The sequence below is a fragment of the Squalius cephalus genome (genome assembly GCF_949319135.1).
Source record: "Squalius cephalus genome assembly, chromosome: 20".
NCBI lineage: Eukaryota > Metazoa > Chordata > Actinopteri > Cypriniformes > Leuciscidae > Squalius > Squalius cephalus.
The window spans coordinates 23,763,532-23,785,469 of record NC_137141.1 but is presented as its reverse complement, the minus strand read 5'-3'; the positions used below and the strand labels follow the sequence as shown (position 1 = coordinate 23,785,469).

General features: G+C 38.5%; 1 protein-coding gene across 1 annotated transcript in view; it reads left to right on the top strand.

Moving 5' to 3' along the window:
* Positions 1-21,938, top strand: part of ush2a (Usher syndrome 2A (autosomal recessive, mild)) — a 210,294-nt gene that overhangs the window by 104,891 nt on the left and 83,465 nt on the right. The window contains exons 39-42 of the mRNA XM_079853829.1: positions 5,517-5,664; positions 7,156-7,298; positions 17,419-18,047; positions 21,345-21,673. Of these exons, the coding sequence (XP_079709955.1) occupies positions 5,517-5,664; positions 7,156-7,298; positions 17,419-18,047; positions 21,345-21,673 (1,249 nt within the window). The remainder of the gene's footprint in view (positions 1-5,516; positions 5,665-7,155; positions 7,299-17,418; positions 18,048-21,344; positions 21,674-21,938) is intronic.

Here is a 21,938-nt window from a genome sequence, read left to right as displayed (position 1 = left end):
ATTTCCTGTCTATGGCAATGGCAGATAAGAGCGTATGCACACAAGAGTAGCCACTATAAGTTTATTGCCACACTAAGGAGCCACACTTTCCCACTGTTAAATTGTTGTTGATTTTAATTATGACTCTTATGGCTCCAGAATGTTCTTTTTTACGACCTTCTCAGGCAAATGAAAGGTAACAACTCATTGGTTAAATAGGCCTTGGTCCATCCTTCCTTTTACTTAATGATGTGAGAACTTATTAAGCTGATTTATACAGAGAATGGCTGTTGGGAGGCATGTGACATGCACTGGGTTATATGTGTTTAAGGGAAAGGTAAATTACCATGGAGGAGATAAAAAAAGACAATTTAGTGATTTCTGCCTTCCCAACCCCCATTGTGTTCAGTGAAAAGGAATGGTTAGAAAAGAGGGGGTCAATGGACACGTGTTTCTTCAGATGAGAGTGGATATTCAGTGCAAACATTTCATGTTTGAATCACTTTCTTGTTTCTCTCCCTCTTACTCCTTTACACTCTTACCCCGTGTCATAACTAGGCGCAAAGTGATTTCATCCTATTGACTGATTTTCCCATATAAAATAAATGTTAAAAGTAATTAAATAAATAATTTTATAATAATTAATAGCTTCCTGAATTCTATTTCAGATCTTTCCCTCGTTACCCTACCACTCTCATGCCTGTTTTAGCTGAGGGATCATCGGACAATCACTGTAGCTGTCAGAATATGATATGATATATGATATGATATGATATGATATTATATTATTTTAAGCTTCCTGAATTTCAGTTAAAGCTCTTGCTACTCCACCACTCCTATACCTGTTTTAGCTGAGGGATCGTCGGACATTAACTTGTATCTCATTTGTCTCGTATGTAAAATTAATGTGACCCTTATGTTTTGGCCAGACAGCTGCAAATTCCCTAGCCAGGACCCGTGAATCCACAGAAACACACACACACATCAAAAAGACTGGCGAGAAATGCCTTTCGGCCTGATAACCTGCTTTGCTTAAACGTTCTATGACAATTATTATTCTGTCTGTACCTGAAAGGAGAATCATTTTCCTGTAGGGAAAAGAAAATGAAGTTGCTCGGACACGTTTCATGAACAAACATCAGCGTTTGAAACCCTAGAGCTCTGCCATTGTCTCATCTCTCACGGAGGTGAACGGAGCACTCATTCCCAGAGGAGTGCGTATGGATTGAGGATTGATTCGGTGGAATGGGACATGGCCTTGCATGTTCTCAGATGATGAAGCTGACCTGTAAACGCCACTCCATGTTAATGCCCAGCCTTTAAATACAGACCAATCGCTCTCAGACGGCCCCGTTAAAAAAACGTCAGCACACCCAAGTTAAAGTTCTGCGAAATTGTTCAAGTTCAACACAAAGACATAAGTATAAATTTTAAATACCACACTTTTCCCTCCACTTCTTTCAGTAGATCTTTTGGTTTGTCTGAGCTGAACTGAAGCCTTGTCTCAAACTGTCCTTGTTATATCAAAGAACAGACGGAGTAGAAGGCTTAGGATACAGACGAAACATAAAAGTGCATAGTTTAAAATGATTAGTGACACTTTTGATATACCTGAGGAAGGAGGGAGGTGAAACAAAGGAAGCTTCATGCCGACTGTTTGATGAAATAAGGCTGTGAGGAATTAACTCTTTTGTCAATAGGTGTCTTACTCTCGTTAGAAGAGAAGCACTGTCTCTCTCTTTTCTCTCTATACAAACTTTAGGGAAGAAATCAAATGCTTTGAACACATTGTTTATTCCTCAGTGTGCAGAACATACAGGTTAATGCCTGTATTTTTTGGTACAGTAGTCGAGGGCATACGCAAGCATACACTGTATGAAACCTTTTTTTCCAAGATTTTTTTCTGTGCCCACGTAGAAATGAGTAACGATACGTAACCATTGCATTTCCAGCTTTGATCTGCCACTGTTGTGCTTTTTGTTGATTTATACACTTATTTACAGTGCTACATTTTAATGATCACTTTCATTTCATATGAAAATGTCCCATATTGCCACTGCTGAGACATTCAGACACAAAGAACAAAGACTCTATGAACACAGTGCCACTCTTCACTCTAAAATGCAGCGCAACGGACTATATGCTTCTTTAATTCACAGCCTTTGATTTGATAATCGCAATTTAAAGTTGATATCCTTATTGTGCCATTGTTTTTCGTAGACTAGTCCTACACCATGCCAGCAAGGACCCTGACAGTGCAGATAGGCCTTTTGTATTGTAACATCTAGCCCTATAATACCATTTCTGAATCTACAGAAAGCCTTTTTTAATGCAGAAGTATGCTTCTTACATATATCATGTTATAAGGTAGAACATAACAAATATGATCGAATATTTGTGTGCAGTTGGTGGTCTCTTGATAAATTCAGTCATCATCGGTGCTCTTTTAGACTATGTGTGTGTGTGTTGGTTTTCAGGTCCAAACTATGTAAAGTAGTATTGGCATCTCTGAGCTGCGGCAATCTGTAGGGACATGGTCCAGACCTGTCCATATGCTCATCATCATCATTATGTTTATGACTGGTTGGCTGGGCTATGCACTGTTTATTCCTGCCCAAAAGCCATAGCAGCAAAGGCAGATGGAGGAAAAGAGTGAAATGGCTTTCATCCCCAAGTCCATCTAGCAAAGCCCTATCCACTCTTCTCAGAGCAGCAGCATCCCTCTGTCGAGCTTTTTCTTGCCTAATACTAGCACATGGACATTATGAAAATTGCAGCTTGGCAGTAAAACTAATTTTGGACCACTGATTTGAGTGATGATCTGACCCCCGCTGAGCCCGAGCCACGTCCCCGCTCTCACATGCAAGCCTATGTAGGGTTTGGTTCAGACATCCGCATCGTCTCTACCTTCTCCATTCAATCAGGCTGTCACCCTGTCCTCCTAAATGACGCATGGGTACGTCAAGCATTTGAAAGTCCCACAGCAGCTTGGCATATCCATACTCTTTATTGACATAATTGGCAGTTCCATCGCTCATCAATCAAAGTATTAACATCTTTTTTTCTTGCTTTAATGTCAATGAGTTGATCTCATTTAGTTCGTTCTCTGTACACCAGAGACCACGGAACCAGGAATTTAGTCTCACCCTCATAACCCCTTTGTTTGTTTGTTTGTTTTAGCTTTGGCCATTGCGGGCGTATTCAATTCTAATTTGTATTCCATCAAGGCGATTCTATTTCAGTGTGGCCAAAATGACTTAAGTAATCAACAGTTATTGAGTTCTCGTTGCTGGACAAGAGGAGGGTTGATTGAGAATGAGACTTCACTTAGGGAAAGGACTTCACTTGAAGCATTGGAGTGCTGTATTATTGAGGCTGATTCTGACTAGATTGCTCCTCAGAATAGATGATTTTTGCCTGGAGTCCTCCCTAAGCACTGAGACAAGACCCAGAATCAAGTTGTTTTCTTTTGTGATGGCTGAGATGTTTTCATGTGCTTCCAGGCAATTTTGTAATATAGTCTCAATGACTTGTGGATAATATAAGACATTTGCAAATCATGAGATCTATGTTGAAATGCAGTTACACTTTGGTCAAACATTATTTATTATTATACATTTATTTGTATATTTTTGTATTTTATTTGTTTATTTTAAAATATTATATTATATTATATTATATTATATAAATATTATATTATATTATATTATATTATATTATATTATATTATATTATAAATTAAATTACATTTGACCAACATTTTTTCAATCAAGAGTTTCGTCAAATATAGAAAAATATGGTATTAATTCTTGATGTAAAGTATTCATATTGTGTAACTCACAGATGTTATTTGAATATGTGTGTATGGGGATATGTGTGTAAGTGCCCTGGCCACAGAGATTGTGTTGAGGACGGATGACTCTCGCAGTAAATAGAAGCCGCAGTATTATCCACAGGGTTGATGGTGCGTTGGGCTAGAAGCGAGGCGAGGAGGCTCAGAAGGGGCCAGGAAGTCCTTGTAAATCAGAGGCGCAGAGAGCTGACCGCACCATTAGACAAGTGCCATTCACATTCTCCGCCCGTCTCTTGACTCGCTCTCTTTAAAAACAGAGGAATTCTCTATCCACTCTCTTTGTCTGTCTCTCTCTCTCTCTCTCTCTCTCTCTCTCTCTCTCTCTCTCTCTCTCTCTCTCTCTCTCTCTCTCTCATTGGCAGAATATTAAATCATTTAAGCAAAAAAAGGAATGCACTGTACTTGTACTATCTGAAAAGAATGTATATAAATTTCAGATTTAAAAAAATAAATTAAGCACAGTCTTTATAAAATACATTGCCCTTTCTTTCAGCAACCTATATACTACCATTCAAACATTTGGGGTTAGTTAGATTTTTAAAATGTAAAAAAACAAAAACAAATTCTTATGCTTACCAGGGCTGCATTAATTTGACCAAAATACAGTAACAATTGTTATTTTGTGAAATATTATTACAATTTAAAAGGTAAATTATGTTGTTAATTACTCGCCCTCATGTCATTCCAAACCTGTAAAAGTGGTTATCCACTGGAGGTGAGTCGTACAAACCCAAGTGCAGTTTATTAAATACAAACTAAACTAAACAAAACAAGACAAGACCATGACTTGAAAAGGCATGAGACTGGCAGCAGGTGGGCACAAACAATACACAACACACCAACATGGCTAACCTGAGGGCTAAATACAAAACTATGGGGAACACATGACCAAACCAACCAATGACAAGATGGAACTAATGAATATAAACCAATGAAATGGCAAGACTGCTAACAAGATATTAGAACAATGAACCAATCAGAACATGACACATGAAGCGGGGGATAACATGAGGGGAACAGGGAATCACATGACAAAACTAAATTACAAAATGAACAATGAACATGAATAAAACCTAAACAGACATGACAAATTATCAGCAGCCATTACTCCAGTCTTGCACTTTGTCCAGCGTCACATGATCCTCCAGAAATAGTTCTAATATGATAATTTGGTCAAGAAAGATTTCTTATTTTTCAGTGTTGAAAGCACTTTGTGTTGCTCCGTATTTTTCTCGGGGGAAATATATATATATTCTGGATCTTTTGAACGGTAGTGTATGTTGACATCTATGAGTCATTGAAAATTGTGTTTCTATATCAGTAATATTGATGCTTTTTTGATATTTTATGTTTTAACTTTTGATGATTAAACCACAAGTTCAGATAAATCTAATGTATTTGTAACATAGCTAAAATATAATGTCGGCAACTAATTGAAAACCATTTTTTCCCTTTAAAACCCTTTCATAGAACCCCTCAGGGTGTACATTAGGTCCTCCATAAACACAGTGTGCCCCATTGCGAGTGTTTGTTGTCCAGCATGTGTTGTAGTATATATACATTAAGCTCACCCCTAAAACGCTCCCATTCCCAGCAGTGTTTCTACCCATGTTCTTCGGCATATGCTGCACCGTGCAGGTCTTTTCTCTGCTCCACTTCACCTCTGCATCCTCTCCACATACAGCTCCAGATGGCCTTCTGCCCCCCAGGCTGGCAGCTGCCACCCCCACCTCGCTGCAGGTGTCCTGGGCTGCTCCAGCGCGCCACAACGCTCCCGGACCCCTGCGCTATCGGCTCCAGATGAGAACTTCAGCTTACCCACAACTTCACCAGTAAGCTCCGCTCAACAAAGCAATCAAGACCTTTTACTGTGTACACATTTACTTTTCTACACTAGTGCAATCATCAGTGAACAATAGTACATTCTGTGCTGAAAATACAAAATGATCTAAGACAGTGAATCTGGAGACATGCGGGATACATTTGATCGAAAGAGAAGAAAGCAGCAGTTAGTTTGTTGTAGAGCAGATGTACAGGAATATCAAATAATAGGCCTAGACCAGGGCTGTCCTTATGAAAAAAAGAAAGAAACAAATGTTTTATCTAATATATATGCATTACATGCTCCCTGACAACAAATTGCAATTTAATCAGAAATAGGGGAATTCTCATTCTGTTGTAATAAATAAATGACTAGGCGCATGTATTATATATCACCCTCATTTCCTGGGATTCTTTTGAAATGTATTTCATTGTTCATGTGATTTATTTATTATACTCCATGGTAAATTTGATCGTGAAGCTCTGTGGAAGTTGACGCTTCTTAAAAACCAGCAAAGATTTGTTCCAATCAGCAAGACTTGTAAGCTATTTAATGCAGCGTGACTATATCTATTTTCATTTCATTTCAGTAAAAATATCAGCTTGTATTTTCTCCAGAATTATGACATATTCTAACCATAGAAGTTGATGCGCACATTCAATCCTAAGATTACGTTTGATTTTATTTGCTAACTAATCATTGGAAAATATATATTAAGCATTTTAAAGGACCTATTAAGTCAGTATTGGAATTGCAGTCTTTATGGAGAAAACAGGCTAAATATTGCTTATCCAACAGTTTTTTTTTTTTTGTTTTTTTTTTTTTAATATAAATAAATCAGATGCCCTCTAGAATGGGAATAAAGTATGAAATATTTTTTATTATTAAACTTTTATTTATCAAGGACCCATTAAATTGGTCAACAGTGACATTAAAGACATTTATAATGTTACAAAATATTTCTTTTGAACTTTGTGGTCATCAAAGAATGCTGAAAAAAAATCATAGATCATGGTTTCAAATATTAAGCAACACAATAGTTTTCAACATTGATAATAATAAGAAATGTTCCTTGAGCAGCAGCAAATCAGCGTTCGAATAATTTCTGAAAGATCATGTGACACTGAAGACTGGATTAATGATGCTGAAAATTCAGCTTTGCCATCATGGGGAAAATGTACATTTTAAAATATATTAAAATAGAAAACAGTTATTATAAATTGTAATAGAATTTCACAATATTTTCCAGTATTTTTTATCAAATGGATGCAGCCTTGGTGAGCGTAAGAGACTTTGATATGTCCTGCACAAATTTTATATTGCAATAGGAAATATGTCAACTCTGGGGAAAAAAACTTGCTTTTGTTGAAAGTCGAAGAAAATGAAGATTCCAGAATGCAAACCCCTCTACTGGATGTCAACTAATCATCGTTACATGCCATGTAACGCTGTTAAGTTTAGAGTAACGCGTTTCCGCATGTACATTTATTTCTGTCTTCAGGTTAATGGACAATGAGACCACCGTCTTTAGTCACATGGTGAAGGAACTGGAACCCTTTACAGAGTATCATTTCAGACTGCTGGTGTCCAACAGCCACGGAGAAACCAGCAGCCCATGGGTCTCTCTTTTTACTGCGCAAGACAGTGAGTTCCACAACTGACACACACACACAATGTTCACAAACACAACAGAAAATCATTAAGCACACAAAGAGTGTGTTGTGTTTAACCACATGTCAGGCGGTTCCTCTGTGAGGCTTGTCCAACAGAAAAGAGCAGGTGTTGAGAGAGAGGGCCAGTGGGCAGAGATCTCTTGTTAAAGGTACGCCTCTTCCACATGACCTTGCCGGTGTCATTTTGGACTGATTACTGTAATAGAATCATATTAAGGATCATAACAGACACTCTCTGCTAAGTTATAAATTAATTATACTTCAGCCTATTAGCACATACATTATAATTACTGAGCCAGTATTTGCATACACTCAGATTGCACTGTATTATGGACCATCACCTCTTCATTATCATGCTTAGAGAAAACCCCCTCCCCCCTCCCCACAATGCCCTGCAGCACTTCACAACTTCTGCTTTTGGGAAGAGTTTTCCCTCCATCTGAGGGCAGAACTACGTGAGCTGAGTAACATTCACAGCCTCATTGAGACTTTTTGTTCAGTATCTTGTCTTGGATTCTGCTTTGGTCTACTTGTGTTGCACCATGTGGCTGTATACTTGATCTTGCACTTTGCAATTAGCATTCTTTATGGATGCTTAGCATGACTTTCATAGGTTGCATCATTCTCAAAGAGGATGTCATAAAGAGGTGATGGTATGCCTTGAATATACTGCATCAGATACGTTGTTGACCACTCAAGAATATGTGTAGTAGTTTAAACTGGGTTGAATGAAAACAGCTTTTGGTTGGATGGATGGATCAACTCTTTTTTATATTGTTTTTATGCTTTGATTGTGTGGCTTTGGATAAAAAAAAAAATTGTGTAAGGATATCCTAATCTATGATATATGTGATCACTGTATAAAGTACTCTAAAGTGTCAGTGTGACAGTGATATCAGTGAGAAATATACAGTACATATATTTGCCATCTGTTTTTAGTAAAGGGGTCATGATGCGTATTCTTGTTTTCCTTTTTCTTTAGTGTGTTATTTAGCTGTTAGTGCAAATATAAGATCTGCTGAGTTACAAAGCTCAAAGTGTCAAACCGAAAGAGATATTCTTTATAAAAGTTAAGGCTCAGCCACACCTTCCTCATACGCTTCGCTCAAACACAAATCTACATCAGTCTGAGGGGGCAGAGTTTCATATACCACCCAAATTTATACGCAAAGAAAGAAGGCGTAACTTTTATTCTCGCTGCACTATTGTTGCTGCCGGCGCCGCCATGGCTTGGAGACGCTGTGTTTTTCATTGCGAAAGCCAAATAACTTAGTTTGGCCTTCCAAAAGAGGACACAATTAAAAAACAGTAGGGTAATTCCATCTTTGCAAGTACTTTCTGGCGCTTCTGACTCACGGACACAGCCTGTAAGTATGTTTTCATATTTTAAGAACTTGCTACTGACTATTCAAATGCGAGTTTTGAGCAGTATAGAGTAACGCTTGTATGTTGTTTCTACAATCTCAAATGCAGACATGGTTTTATGTTTACATAGTGTTCTCTCCCCTGTAGCAACTCTACGCGTAAAAAGACAGTAAAGTCATTATAATCAGTAATTATGTCCCCAATGAAATAAACCTTACTTTTTTGCGCTGGCAAAAGTGAAAATGACAGTTTCACCTGTCATAATTGCTTTGGGAGCTGATGTTCCAAATAAGGTTAGGGGCATCACATTTCCGTCACACGCTTAAGGTTTTTGGGCCAATCACAATGCACTGGATTGCTGACCAATCAGAGCACGCCGTGCTTTTCAGAACGATGAGCTTTGAAAAAATCTACGCGTTTCAGAAAGACGGGGCATAGAGGAGCAACAATAATGTACAGTATGTGTCAAATAATTACTTTTTTTAACCTAAAACCGCGTAAACACATTGCATTAAACCAAACACACAAAATTATGTTCTTTTTAGAACCATAATATGACCCCTTTAAAACTCAATATATGTTGGATTGTTCTTGGTCCTAAAAATATTTAGACATTTAAGTAAATATATTTCATATATTATTTTATTAAATAATAGATAAATAAATAACTATATAACTATAGTATTTAATGGCTGTAGTATATACACCTATAATATTTAAATAAAAGTATTTGAGATTTTTAAGTTACTTACTTTGGAGCATTTAAGTAATTGAAAATCATTTGTAAATGTAACTTAAAAACTCCAGTATGTAAATATTTGTGCAAATAAATTTTATTCAAATATGTATTTATTATGATTTAATAAATATTATTAACATATTTAAATACATATATTTATTCAATATATTTTCTTAAAATATCAATATGCAATACTTTTTAGGGCACCGATGTTTGTTGATACAGTATTCACGTATAAAACAGAAATTGGAAACATGAAGGCTAAATGTGTAGTTAGTACTTTATTTTGTTGAACATTGCAATACTGAAACACTTTTATGTATATACCCTTCCATATGCCAAAACTGCGATGACCCAGCATGCACCATATTAGCAGCTCTTCTAAAAGTCACCCTAATCCCAAGTAAGCGACATGTCAAATCCTGATCAGCGTGCTATATAAATCAAAACCATCCTCCTCCTCACTTTCCATCTGCATGTATCTGGCAGCAGAAATGAGCCCTTCACTCTAGCTCTATTTACTCATCTCTTTCTTTGAGGCAGGGGTGATGACTTTGAGAACAGGTGGGCATTACTAAGAAGGAGAGAAATGATTGTTATTGTTAAAGAGAAAAGCCCTTTATTTCTTTTCCGAAATGAGCTGTGAAGAGCCTCGATGCGGCATATTCGGCTCTCTGCGGCAGGATTATGGGGAAAGCGCGAGTTTTAGTGGCTCCTGGCACTGCTAATAAACACTCTCACACATATCATCAGCCGCCCCATCAACATGAAATAGTACCCGGCAAAGCCGCACTAAATTAACAGTAGGAAAGAATGAGGAGATTCTTCAAAATAATGTGTCCGGCCGCATGATAAAGGAAGAGGAGAGGATGGGCAAGGTGAAATAGGAGGAGAGAAACGTATGTCATGTTTTCTTTAGCTTTTTCTTCTTTGATAGGGTCCCAGTCGGCCCGAACATCTTCATCTCTAATTTAGAAATCCCTTCTAGAGGGATTTCTCCACCTCTGTGTGAAATGTTCACAGCAGCACTATAGCCTGTGTGCACGAGCTGCCCTATATAAGATCACAAACAGTGTCTCATTAATACATTTAAATATTTTAATTATCTTTTGCCATCTTATTTGGATTTAACATTGATGTTCTGTTACCACAGCTTTGGTTGTTTTTAGTATAAAAGTAAATCACTGTAATAGTTCTATGTGTTGCACAGAATAGTCAACTTAAGCCTAATTTATACTTCTGCGTCGAACTTACGTCGTAGCTACGTCGTAGGCTGTGTGTAGCGCGCGTACCCTTCGGCGTACCCTGACGTGCACCTCTTCAAAAATGTAACAACGCGTCAACTCTACGCGGACGCAAGCGCTGTGATTGGTCTGCTAGGACCGCTCCCTCGGGTTTCACATGCTCCCTCTGCGCGCGTGAACTCGGACAACGACGCAGAAGTATAAATGAAAACCAACGCGTTGCCTACAGCGTAGAGGCTCCGGCGTAGGTCCGACGCAGAAGTATAAATCAGCCTTTATGGCGCAACAGGATAAGAAATCTTTGAAGTCCACTTTTACGCTCTGTTGCCAACAGTTAAAATGACAAATGAATGCATCACGTGCAGATCGCACGCACAGAAATATTAAGTAGCGCAGAAATATATTGTCAACACTCTTCTGGGATTTAAATAGGTAAAAATATATTTGTCGTGCTCGTCACAAGAAGTTGTTATCGCATTCAGTTATCACATTCACATCTGTCATTCTGACTGTCATCTGACAAACTGAGTTCCGGTTCGGTAATATTCAACTCAACTCTTTTCAGACTACTTTTTTGGGATTTCTAGGCATTGTTTTTCATGCTGCGTTTTTGTTAATGTTGATTTCTCACATCTTGTGTGCTTTTTCTGGGCGAGTTGGAGTGAACTGCAGCACTAATAGTCTCATGAACGCACACGTTGTGCAACCAAGGTTAGGATTTTTATAAAATAATTAGTGCTGGGCAGCGGATTTTTTTTTTTTTTTGTGGTCCAAAATAGAAAGAATGGCATATTGCATTAGAACAACACCAGGGTAAGTAAATTATGACTTTATTTTCATTTTAGGGTGAACCATCCCTTTGGGGTGGTTTTATCCGGTATATTATAAGCTTCTGGTTTGGTGAGTACATGAGCCTTACTGATGGAGCTGTGGGAACACTTAGGTCTGTCTGTTTTGGTCTTTTTGTGCTGCAGTATGTCAGAAAACTACTAGAAATCTCCTTAGTGAAGATGTATGAGCATTTTAAGTATTCAAAAGGCCCTCATTCCTCTCCTTTTTATCATTCCATTAAGATTTTATAACCATCTTTTTAATGTAATTCCATCCATGAATTTTTACCCCTTTGACTTGACAGGCGGTTCTGTGAACATAAACTTTGGCATGTAGAAGAGCTCTTTTCTCTGTCTTCTCTGCCTGTGCTAAAGCGCATGGGTTTGTGTGCATGGAATGACATATACATAAAAGGGTTTAGAGGGACAATTGTAGGGGACTTTTATCTATTAAATCTGATGTATTAAAAGTATATATACAGTCCAACTTTTAATTTATGTTCTTTCCCAAGATTTTAAGATATTTATTTCAGATTAACATCACTCTTTCTACAGTAATATGGTTAATTTTGTAAATAGTAATTAATGTGAGCATGGAAACCTTACACAGTATGTTTTAATTTCTTAAATTGGGTGACTTTAAATAGAGTCATCCCCAACCTTTATTATTATTTCAGCTTGATATTAATTTTCACCCCATGTGTAGTCATAAAATGTTGTGGGTAGAGCAACCACAGCTGTGCAGATCACCTTGAAATAAGTAACTTACTGTACAATAGTGTACACTTCATCAAGTTCAAAACTAAAAGAAATCTTTCAGAAAGAATTTATGATTTTTTTTGTCATTTTCCTTTCAATCTTCTTTTCGCTAAACAGCTTCTTGAAAGTAGCACACCGACATCCGTCCTAGTTGACATCAGCCACGCTAACCTTCAAAGCGATCATATTGTCACAAGGACCTCTGCAATGCTAAAAATAATCCTCTCTTTCCTTCACGTTCCCCGGTCCCCCCCTCCTTGCCTTGTCACTTGATTGTGTTATTATTATGCTAACCAAATCCTTATAAATGTGATTTAAGGCTTGGCGGCCCGCGCTCTTGTTTTCCCTTCTGCTGTAGCGATTTATAGTGGCCTAGGAAAGGCCTCTCTAAGTATTCCAAATGTCCTGAGATTACAGCTGTTGCCGATGCCTGATTGAGGCCGACTGCTGTTATTGCACTGTGTTCTTGCTTGTACCCTGAGAGCAGTAAAGCATCAATAAAATCAAAAGCACCTGCATCTTAAATGAAATTTCAATTGAAAAACTTAACAGCCCTTCAAATTGCGGAATTTAACGCAGACCAGTAAAGCTTAAATAACACTTTGCCTCTGCAGAGTGAAAGACCGGGCAGCTGAGCCGAGGAAGGAAGGAAGGAAGGAAGGCAGGCCGGGGGATGAAGTAAGGAGGGGTGGTTCACGTTCAAGGTGACTTGATTGTCTCATGTGGTAAAATTATTTACAATTAAGGAATTTCTCCTGAGAGCCACATTGGATTTGCCGGCGAGCACCTATGCGGGCGTTTTGCGGTGGCGGCGGCGGCCGTGAGCTTTTTCAGTATTCATGGACGCTCCTGAACCTTTGTGGTAATTGAATCAGTTAGAGTGCTGAGTGGAGCAAGCATAAAAACCTGTTAACCCAAAGGTCAGATCTGTGCATTGTTTATTTATCAGGAGGGAGAGGGAGCGGAATCGGCAGGGCCCCTTCACAGACACAGTAAAAAATTACCCCCAAAAATAACAGCTACTAGATGAATGGAGAAATCCGGGCCGGAATCATAAGCAGCGGCCGGCTGTGTGAAGCGCAAATGGAGGAGGCTTGAGTTAGGGTTAGGAATGACTAATGGGAATTAAACCCCTTTATTTCTCGACATCATTTCGTGATCTGAGTTATTATGATAAATTTTTAAAAAGGTCAGTTTATTTAGATAATGCAGTGCATTTACTTGTACTACATATTGAACACACTTGGGTTTATAAAACAATAGTGAGACTGTTTATCTGCACCTACAAGATGTGCTTTTATACTGTCCGATTTGCTATAGGAATTTGCGGATCAGTTAACGGAACAAAATTTGTATGCGGCAAACAGGTCCGTTCTGAATGTTTGGTTGAGGCTTAAAAAACAGTAGAACAGTAATATTGAAATATTATTACAATTTATAATAACGATTTCCTATTTTAATGTATTGTAAAGTGTACTTTAAATTGTCATGTGGTCCTTCCAAAATCATTCTAATATAGTGATTTGGTGCTCAAGAAGCATTTCTTCTTATTATTATTTTTTTTTTCAATTTTGTTCAAAATAGTTGTGATGTTTAGTATTTTTTAGGATTCCTTGATGAATAGAAAGTTCAAAAGAACAGCACTTATTTTATAGCGTTACAAATGTCTTTACATCCTTGCCGAATAAAGGTATTCATTTCTTTCCAAAAAAACTTTTAAACTGCAGTGTAGACAAATGAGTCTAATTTACATCGCAGAGCTGTTTTAGTGCATTTTGCACCTGGTTAAGGGAATTGTTGGTGGTTAGTGAATAAGACGCAGGATTTTGCGCTTAAATAACATGCAAAAGTGGTACAACTGTGAAGTGAATTTGCTCCATCTGTGTGCTTCCTCTCTGTCATGTCTCTTTATTTTTCATTATTATTTTTTTTTTTTTTAAGTCATTACCTTGATGCCTGTTGTGGTGGCCTCTGAGCTTTGGGGAGAGAAAGAGTACATGTAGCCGGTTATGTCTCCTCTATACATAGTGAGTCAGTTGGGAGGTGATGGTGATGGGAGGTGGAAAGTGGGCCATCTGTGGGGAGACATCAGCAGCTCAGCACGGCTGAGAGAGAGCCAGTCACCTTGATCCACACGCCCTTGCCGGTACGCCATTACCGTGCTACCGTGGGATGTAAATGGAGGAGGAAAACATTACCTTCAAATGAGCTTTCATAGGGCCCCAAATATCAATCAGACAGCCCAGGCTCCCGAGCAGACAGGAGACGCTTAAAATTCAACAAAACAACTTCACTTCAATTACCACATCTCATATATTCCCCCTGTAACTGCTTTCTTTTTACCAAATATTCGAACTCTTTTACTTATCATTCTTCAGTTTTTGTCTTTTTTTTCTGGGATTTCTTAACAGTTCTGTCAGAAAAATGGTATAAGAAATTACTGTAATGTAAATCTGCATCCATATATCGGGCCTCACAGAATGAGCACAAATAGTGCAATAAACCAATGTGACATTTTGGATCAGCATTATTCTGAAACCCAATAGCAATGCTCCACATAGCAAATAAAGACAAATCATCAAAATGGTATTTTCTCGATTTGCATTTCCTGAAGGAAATGCCAGTGCTTGCAAAGCAGCAAGAGAAGGTGTTCAGGTAATCTTAGGTTTTATAGGCCTCAGTTGTGTTTAAATGAAATGCTGCATTTGCCATTGTCAAGATGCTTAGAATGCATCAGCACAAAAGAAGAAAGTTTTTTTTTTTTTTTGTCTATACCAGGGGTAGGCAAGTTTGGTCCTAGAGAGTCGCTTTCCTGCAGAGTTTAGCATACACAGGTGAGGGTTTTTTTTTTCAGGGTTGGAGCTAAACTCTGCAGGACGACGGCTCTCTAGGACCAAACTTGCCTACAAACAAAACTTGCTTGCAAACTTGCCCGGTCTATACAATGAAAGTCAATGGGGTCCGATGTTGTTTAGACTCCAGCGTTCTTGAAAATATAAAAGGTATAGTTACAAAGGTATAGAACATGAGGGTTAGTAAATGATGACAGAATTTCTATTTTGGGGTTGACTTTCCCTTTAGGGTTTTGGGTTTGCAAGTACTCTATACATCATGTCTTGTGAAGATTCCTTTAAAAATCAACTTATATTCTGTTTCATTGACATTAAGTTCAAAACAAAAGTGTTTTAGTCTGTTTCATACCAGTCATAGCCGAGGAGAGACTGGCACCAACCATCAGATATGAGAGAGGGATGGAGTGTATGAGGATGTCAGGGTTGGATGAAGGGGTGAGGCGAGGACTCAGTGATGCAGAGAGATGGGCTTTATCAATCTTAAAATAAAACAAAACAAACAAAAACTACCCTGTAGGGGGAAAACAGACCAGCAATAAGACTGGCAAGGCAGGACCAGGTTTGGCAATGCTGGACACGAGGAGTACAACAGGAAACATTAGATGACGAACTAGCACAGAACTGAAAACACAAGGAGAATAAATGTGGAGCAAACAAGGCAGGTAAAGAGGGAGTACAGGTGGGACAAATGAACCAAAAATCAGATAAGAAGATTGGTGGGGTTAAGACAATAGATAGTAGACCAGGGATGGGCAACTTCGGTCCTGGAGGGCCACTGTCCTACAGAGCTTAGCTCCAACCCTGAAAAAATCACCTGCCTGTAATTTTCTAGTAATCCTGAGGACCTTGATTAGCTTGTTCAGGTGTCTTTGATTAGGGTTGAAGCTAAACTCTGTAGGACAGTGGCCCTCCAGGACCGAAGTTGCCCATCCCTGTAGTAGACAATCACACCAAACATGACAAAGACATGAGCACATGGCCAGCGAACACAATCAAAAGCTATGTGCTCAAACATAACAAGACACGAACACGCAGCTAATAAGAACACTCATAAGCCATGTGAACAACACACACAGACAGAAGAGCGTACAGCCTGAGCAAACTCAAAACCGCACGCTCACAGAACACATGGAGAATGAGGAAATGCTCATCCCATGCGCTCACAACAGAAGACAAACATACAGAGCATAAATATCATAAACACAGAACCGAAACCAATCTAGACCGAAGTGCCGGGATCCGAACACCACACTCCGCACACAAAACGTCTCGCGTAGACAGGAGAGTGCGTGGAATCCGAGTGAAATCGTAACCGCACACTCACAACAACAAGACAGAAGGATTGTCAGAGCTCTGTCACCAAACCAAGAATAAACAGACCGAAGTGACAGAACCCTAACAGAGGATGTTGCCATGTGTTTTGGCACGTGTGCGTGTGAATGTGTGATTATGAAAATGAACCGTGCTGTCCGGGCCTGAAGATCCATGAACGATTTCTTGATGTTAGTGCTGCCATGGCAGCTGTTGTTGTAACCACTCAGAGAAATGACCAGGCAGGAAACTAAAGTGATTTCCTTCAATTCACTACAGACCCTTCAGAGGCACGCCTCACACATGGCTGATATCCCTCAACCACAAAACCCCAACGAATAAATCCATAAATATAATTTCATATTTGCTTGTGATATGCAGCGACTGACTCCGTCCTCTTTGGCAAATGAGCTGATTTGCAAACCCCCTGTTCTACATTTTAATCCGGGGTATCAGGCTGCTCCAATCAGACGATGTCCTTGTGCTGTCAGTCTCAATGCTGCGCTGTCAGAGAGGAGCTGCTTCTCTAGATCTTGGAGATCAACCAGACTCATCAGTCCTTTGGTTCAAATCATTTAAAGGCTAAATTAATTGCAATATTATTAGTGAATATAATTCATAGATGGATATTAGATACTCTATTATCTTTTCACTTTTATTTTGCCTCTGTCCCAACGTTTTTGGACTGCTGCAGCCATCAAAATCAAAATGTAAAAAATCAAAAAATACAATTAAGTTTGTTAACTTTGTAAATTTGTCAGCTAAGTAAAGGTTCAAGAGAATTAACAGATCCCAGATTCTTGATTTTATTGCATTTTACAAAAAGAAATTATCCATAAATAAAGGGTTTTGTATTACTTCAATACATACATTTTAGATCATATTTAAAAAAATAAGAAAAGTAATGATTTTTTTGTTATTTACTTCAACTTCCTGTGCATGTGTATTTTATTCAGATTGAATAGTTCTTATTACTGTCTTCTTTCTTCAGGACCTGGATCGGTTGACCCACCTGTACTCTCTGACATCCAGCCTAGAAGTGCTTTTGTCTCCTGGTCTCCTCCATCTCAGCCCAACGGCATCATCACCCATTATAATATCTACCAAAATCACCAGCTAACTGCTAGTGTGCCAGGGAACAGCACCAGCCACACTGTTTCTCAGCTTGCACCCTATCAGCAGTACACCATACAGGTGGAGGCCTGCACAGCAGCCGGCTGTGTTCAATCTGCTGAGTCCCATACCATACGCACCCCTCCAGCCCCTCCAGAAGATGTCCCTGCCCCGCAGCTTTACTCCGACACACCCACCTCGGTGGTCTTGTCCTGGTCACCACCACGTCATGTCAACGGGGAGCTGGAGGGCTACACCGTGGAGAGGAAAGCCACTGGCACACAGCAAATCTCTACTGTGGCCACCTTGCAGGCCAACCAGACTCTCACTTACCTAGACAGCTCGGCCGCGCTCAGCCCCTGGAGCTCTTACGAGTACCGCATTGTGGCACACACAAGGCTGGGTGGATCCAATAGCAGTGAGTGGATGAAAGTGACCACCAGACCTTCAAGACCTGCAGGCCTGCAGCCGCCTCACGTGCTGGTTTTGGATCCCGCGTCAGTACAGGTATATAGAGAGTTTGTTTACGTTGTACTTAAGGGCTAAAATGGTTGAAAAGAATAAAAAGGTACAATAATAATTGTAATATTTAAAATATTAATAAAACAATCTCAAACTTGCTTAAAAATGTGCAGTTTGAATCAGTTTCACTCAGTCAATGAATTGTTCAGAGCCGTTACTGAATTCACGACTCACTTTTTTTATGCACAATTCAACTTAATGAATTTACTTAATAAATAATTTTACAAAAATGTTACAAATATTTTACAAAAATACTGATTATTGTGTAACATTTAAGGTCCAATTACAAAGTTAAATCAATTATAAGAGAACATTTCTGTGACATGTTGAAACCATAATCAGCAAAATTTTCTTTCAAATTAATAATGTTTTTAGTTTTTTTACTTTCTATTCATTAAATAACTCTGAAAAGAAAAAATGTATGACAGGAATAAATTACTATTTATATTTTAAAATATATTAAAGCACAGTATTTTCACAGTATTACTGTTTTTACTTTGATTTTGATCAATTAAATGCAGCCTTGGTGAGCATAAGAGACTTCTTTCAACAACATTTTTTTAAATCTTACCGACCACAAAACGTTAGTGTATCAAAAAATGCTTTTAAAGTTTAAAAGAACACAATCCAAACATGCTGATGAGAGTGTGCATATTTCTTTGTGTGTGAAGTGCATCTCAATCCTGTCCCACCCTCCTGTCGGCAGGCTGTAGTGCCTTATGCCGCCTTTTCACCAATGAGGTGCAAATGAGGTCTTTGCTGTGATTGTTAGTGAGAAGCTACTGTATTTCTTCCCATTAATGCCACACCTAGAGCATCCATCATTATTCCAGTGACACTCTCATGGCATGAGAACATTGATACACATGGTTTCCAGGTCATTCCAGAGCTGATTACTAAGGAAGAGCCAATTAAGACTGTCAGATTATTGTTTGAACCCCTCATGAATGTGCCCTTGTTCACCTAACATTTTAAATATTATTCTTGTTTATTTAGTGTCGGTAAGAAATGTAAAGCAAGCAAGACCTTATTAACACGTTGGCAAAGTAGATTTAAGTGTTTCAAAGCAAACTGAAACCCTCAGCGTAGACATCCCTGTAATTCAACAGACATGATACTCAAGAGGGCTAGGTAGCTTGCAGTCTTTTGGCTGGTTTACAAGTTGGATTTAAGGGGCGTTAATGTAACCAAACAAGCTTTGCAGCTTAGATCCTGCTGTGTGTAAATACACCCTCTCTTTCTCTCTTTCTCTCTTTGTTATTTGTTGTGTGCTAGTGCCAAGAAACATGGACAGAAATGCTTACCACTTCAAACAAAGGCAGCATTTGCATAAACTTGCTTGAATTATTCATTTTCCCCTAACCCCGGGTTTAGTGTATTGTAATACCATTATTATTTCATTAATTTGTTAACTGCTGCATTTGTGTGTAACTGGATGAGAACTTGTCTACATGTAAAAGCCAAAAAACAACTGTTCGCATTAGCATATGCTATATTGAATTCCTGTTGAGATGCTAGCAGTCTCCGTGGTGACAAACTCTGTGTTAGCAAGTGTTGATTAATTTATTTGTTGGTTTTTTTACATTTGTTGTTGTGTGTTTTTTAAAATAATTACAAAAAAATTGAGACTACTTCAAAATGAATACAGAGATTTATAAAACTCTTTTAGCCATGAAAGAGCAGATTAATTTGTTCATTTCCAAAACTATGAACTGCCATGGCCATGGTGCTTACTACCTACATAGGCAGCTACTAACTTCTAAGGCAACATATTAACCATCATGGATCTGTTTTAATGCGCTACATAGCAAATTGCACTCTGCTTAGGAGACTCATCAACAGCGTTGGCATTTGCTAAGCTAACAGGCATGATACTATTAATAAGCATAACAATACATAACACATTTACACTAAACTACTTTTAACAATACTTTTTGGCCCTGTTTACACCTTTTATTAAGATGAGTTTTGGTCGATTGGATCACAAGTGGACGACGCTAAATACTAATGTAAATGGGGTCTAAAACGTTTTGAGCTGGTCCACTTTCGACCACTTCCCATTCTTCCACCCATTTGTTTCAGGCTCTGTGTCGGGATCGAGCCTGTGCCAGTAGGTGGCTCGCTAGGTTTTGGACCAAAGAAATTGTATCCGAAATCAAGTACTTCTCTATAGAGTAGAGTATAACTGTACATAGTATACAAAAAAAAAACAGTTCCCCAAAAGAGTAGTTCTGTAAGTATTCAAAAAACAGTAGGCAATACAGTACCCGGATGACCTATTAATTTCGCTGAGATTCTAGAATGCACGTTTGATGGACACTTTACTATCCCATAAAGCCATGGGAGAGGATTTGTGAAGTGACGTAACTGACGCTGGTGGTCATGTGACAGTAACAACATGGCGGATGTAGTTTGTCCGAATTTCATTCATACTACCCATTTTCATACTTTAAAGAATGTACTTTCAAATTCGCACCTACTCAGACAGTATGTGTTTTCAAAACCACTGTGTGTCTTTTTACTAATGTCTAAAAGTTTTGAAAAAATACTTTTATTCGGCAAGGATGCATTTAGAGTCGATTCTTTCTTTTGAGAGATGATCACTTTTTTTATCGCGCACTTTCGACTTTACAACTGGCCGCAGACCGTTTACATTAACAGACAGCTATATTACACACTGCATGAAAGGGAATATTTGAAAAAGCATAATAGGGGCACTTTTCAAATTAGGTTGGAATAAAAGCACTTTCTAAACCTTCCTTCACTTCTGCTTACATTTCAATTTCCATTATTATAACTTTTCTTTTCATAACTAATCCTAGCAATAACATTTATCCAGTCTACCATTTCATCTCGTTTCTACCACTTCTTTCATTTAATTTCACCCCCAGACATGCGCAATATGTTTAATGCGTCCGCCAAATGCTGCACCCGATACAGTATGCAGCAACAAGCACAGTTTCCTGCAATTCCATTAGGATTTCATTATGATCTCCAGGGGCTGAGGCCCTTTTTAAATGTAATGAAAGGAATATTCTGTCTTGGGTCAAAGTCAGGGTGCCTTCGCTTCATCACATGACGTCGGTTCCACAAACTCATCGATCTAAAAGCCTGAGATGATGTGTTGTGATATTGCGCTGGACTCCGGCCCTTCTCTGGAGCCTCAGACACTCTTGTGAAACCATTTTAGTTTATAACTACATGACCACAAGAACTGTTATACTGTGATGTCAAATTCTTCAGATACTAACAAGTTCAAATGTATCCCGTGTTTCACTGCAGGTTACATGGACCGCTCCACTCATACCCAATGGAGAAATTGAGCGGTACGAGATCCGCATGCCTGATCCACACATCTCGCACACCAATACATCCGTACTCAACCGTACCGTCACCAGCCTTCTGCCCTACACCAACTACAGCATCACTATCCTCGCCTGCTCAGGAGGGGGAGGTCATGCTGGAGGATGCACTGAAAGCCTTCCAACACTGGTTACTACATTACCCACAATCCCACAAGGCCTGCCATCCCTGTCGGTAGTAGCCATCAGTGAGTCTTTCCTGGCTGTTTCATGGCAATTCCCATCAAGGCCGAACGGCCCCAACATAAGGTAACGATAGATGTTTAATCGTTGTACTACATCTTAGTTTCTTGACACACATTTAAGTAGTGTTACAACTGTGACAATTATAATTTACTACTAAATATATTTATTTTATTTATTTATAATAAAATTATTAATTATAATAGTGATTTATAAAAATAATAATTAATGTTGTTGTTGTTGTTATAATGATTATTATATTGGAAGTATATAGATATGGTTGTGAAATGTTTGTTAAAATGCATGTTTACTTTCTTTAAAGTAAAATGTA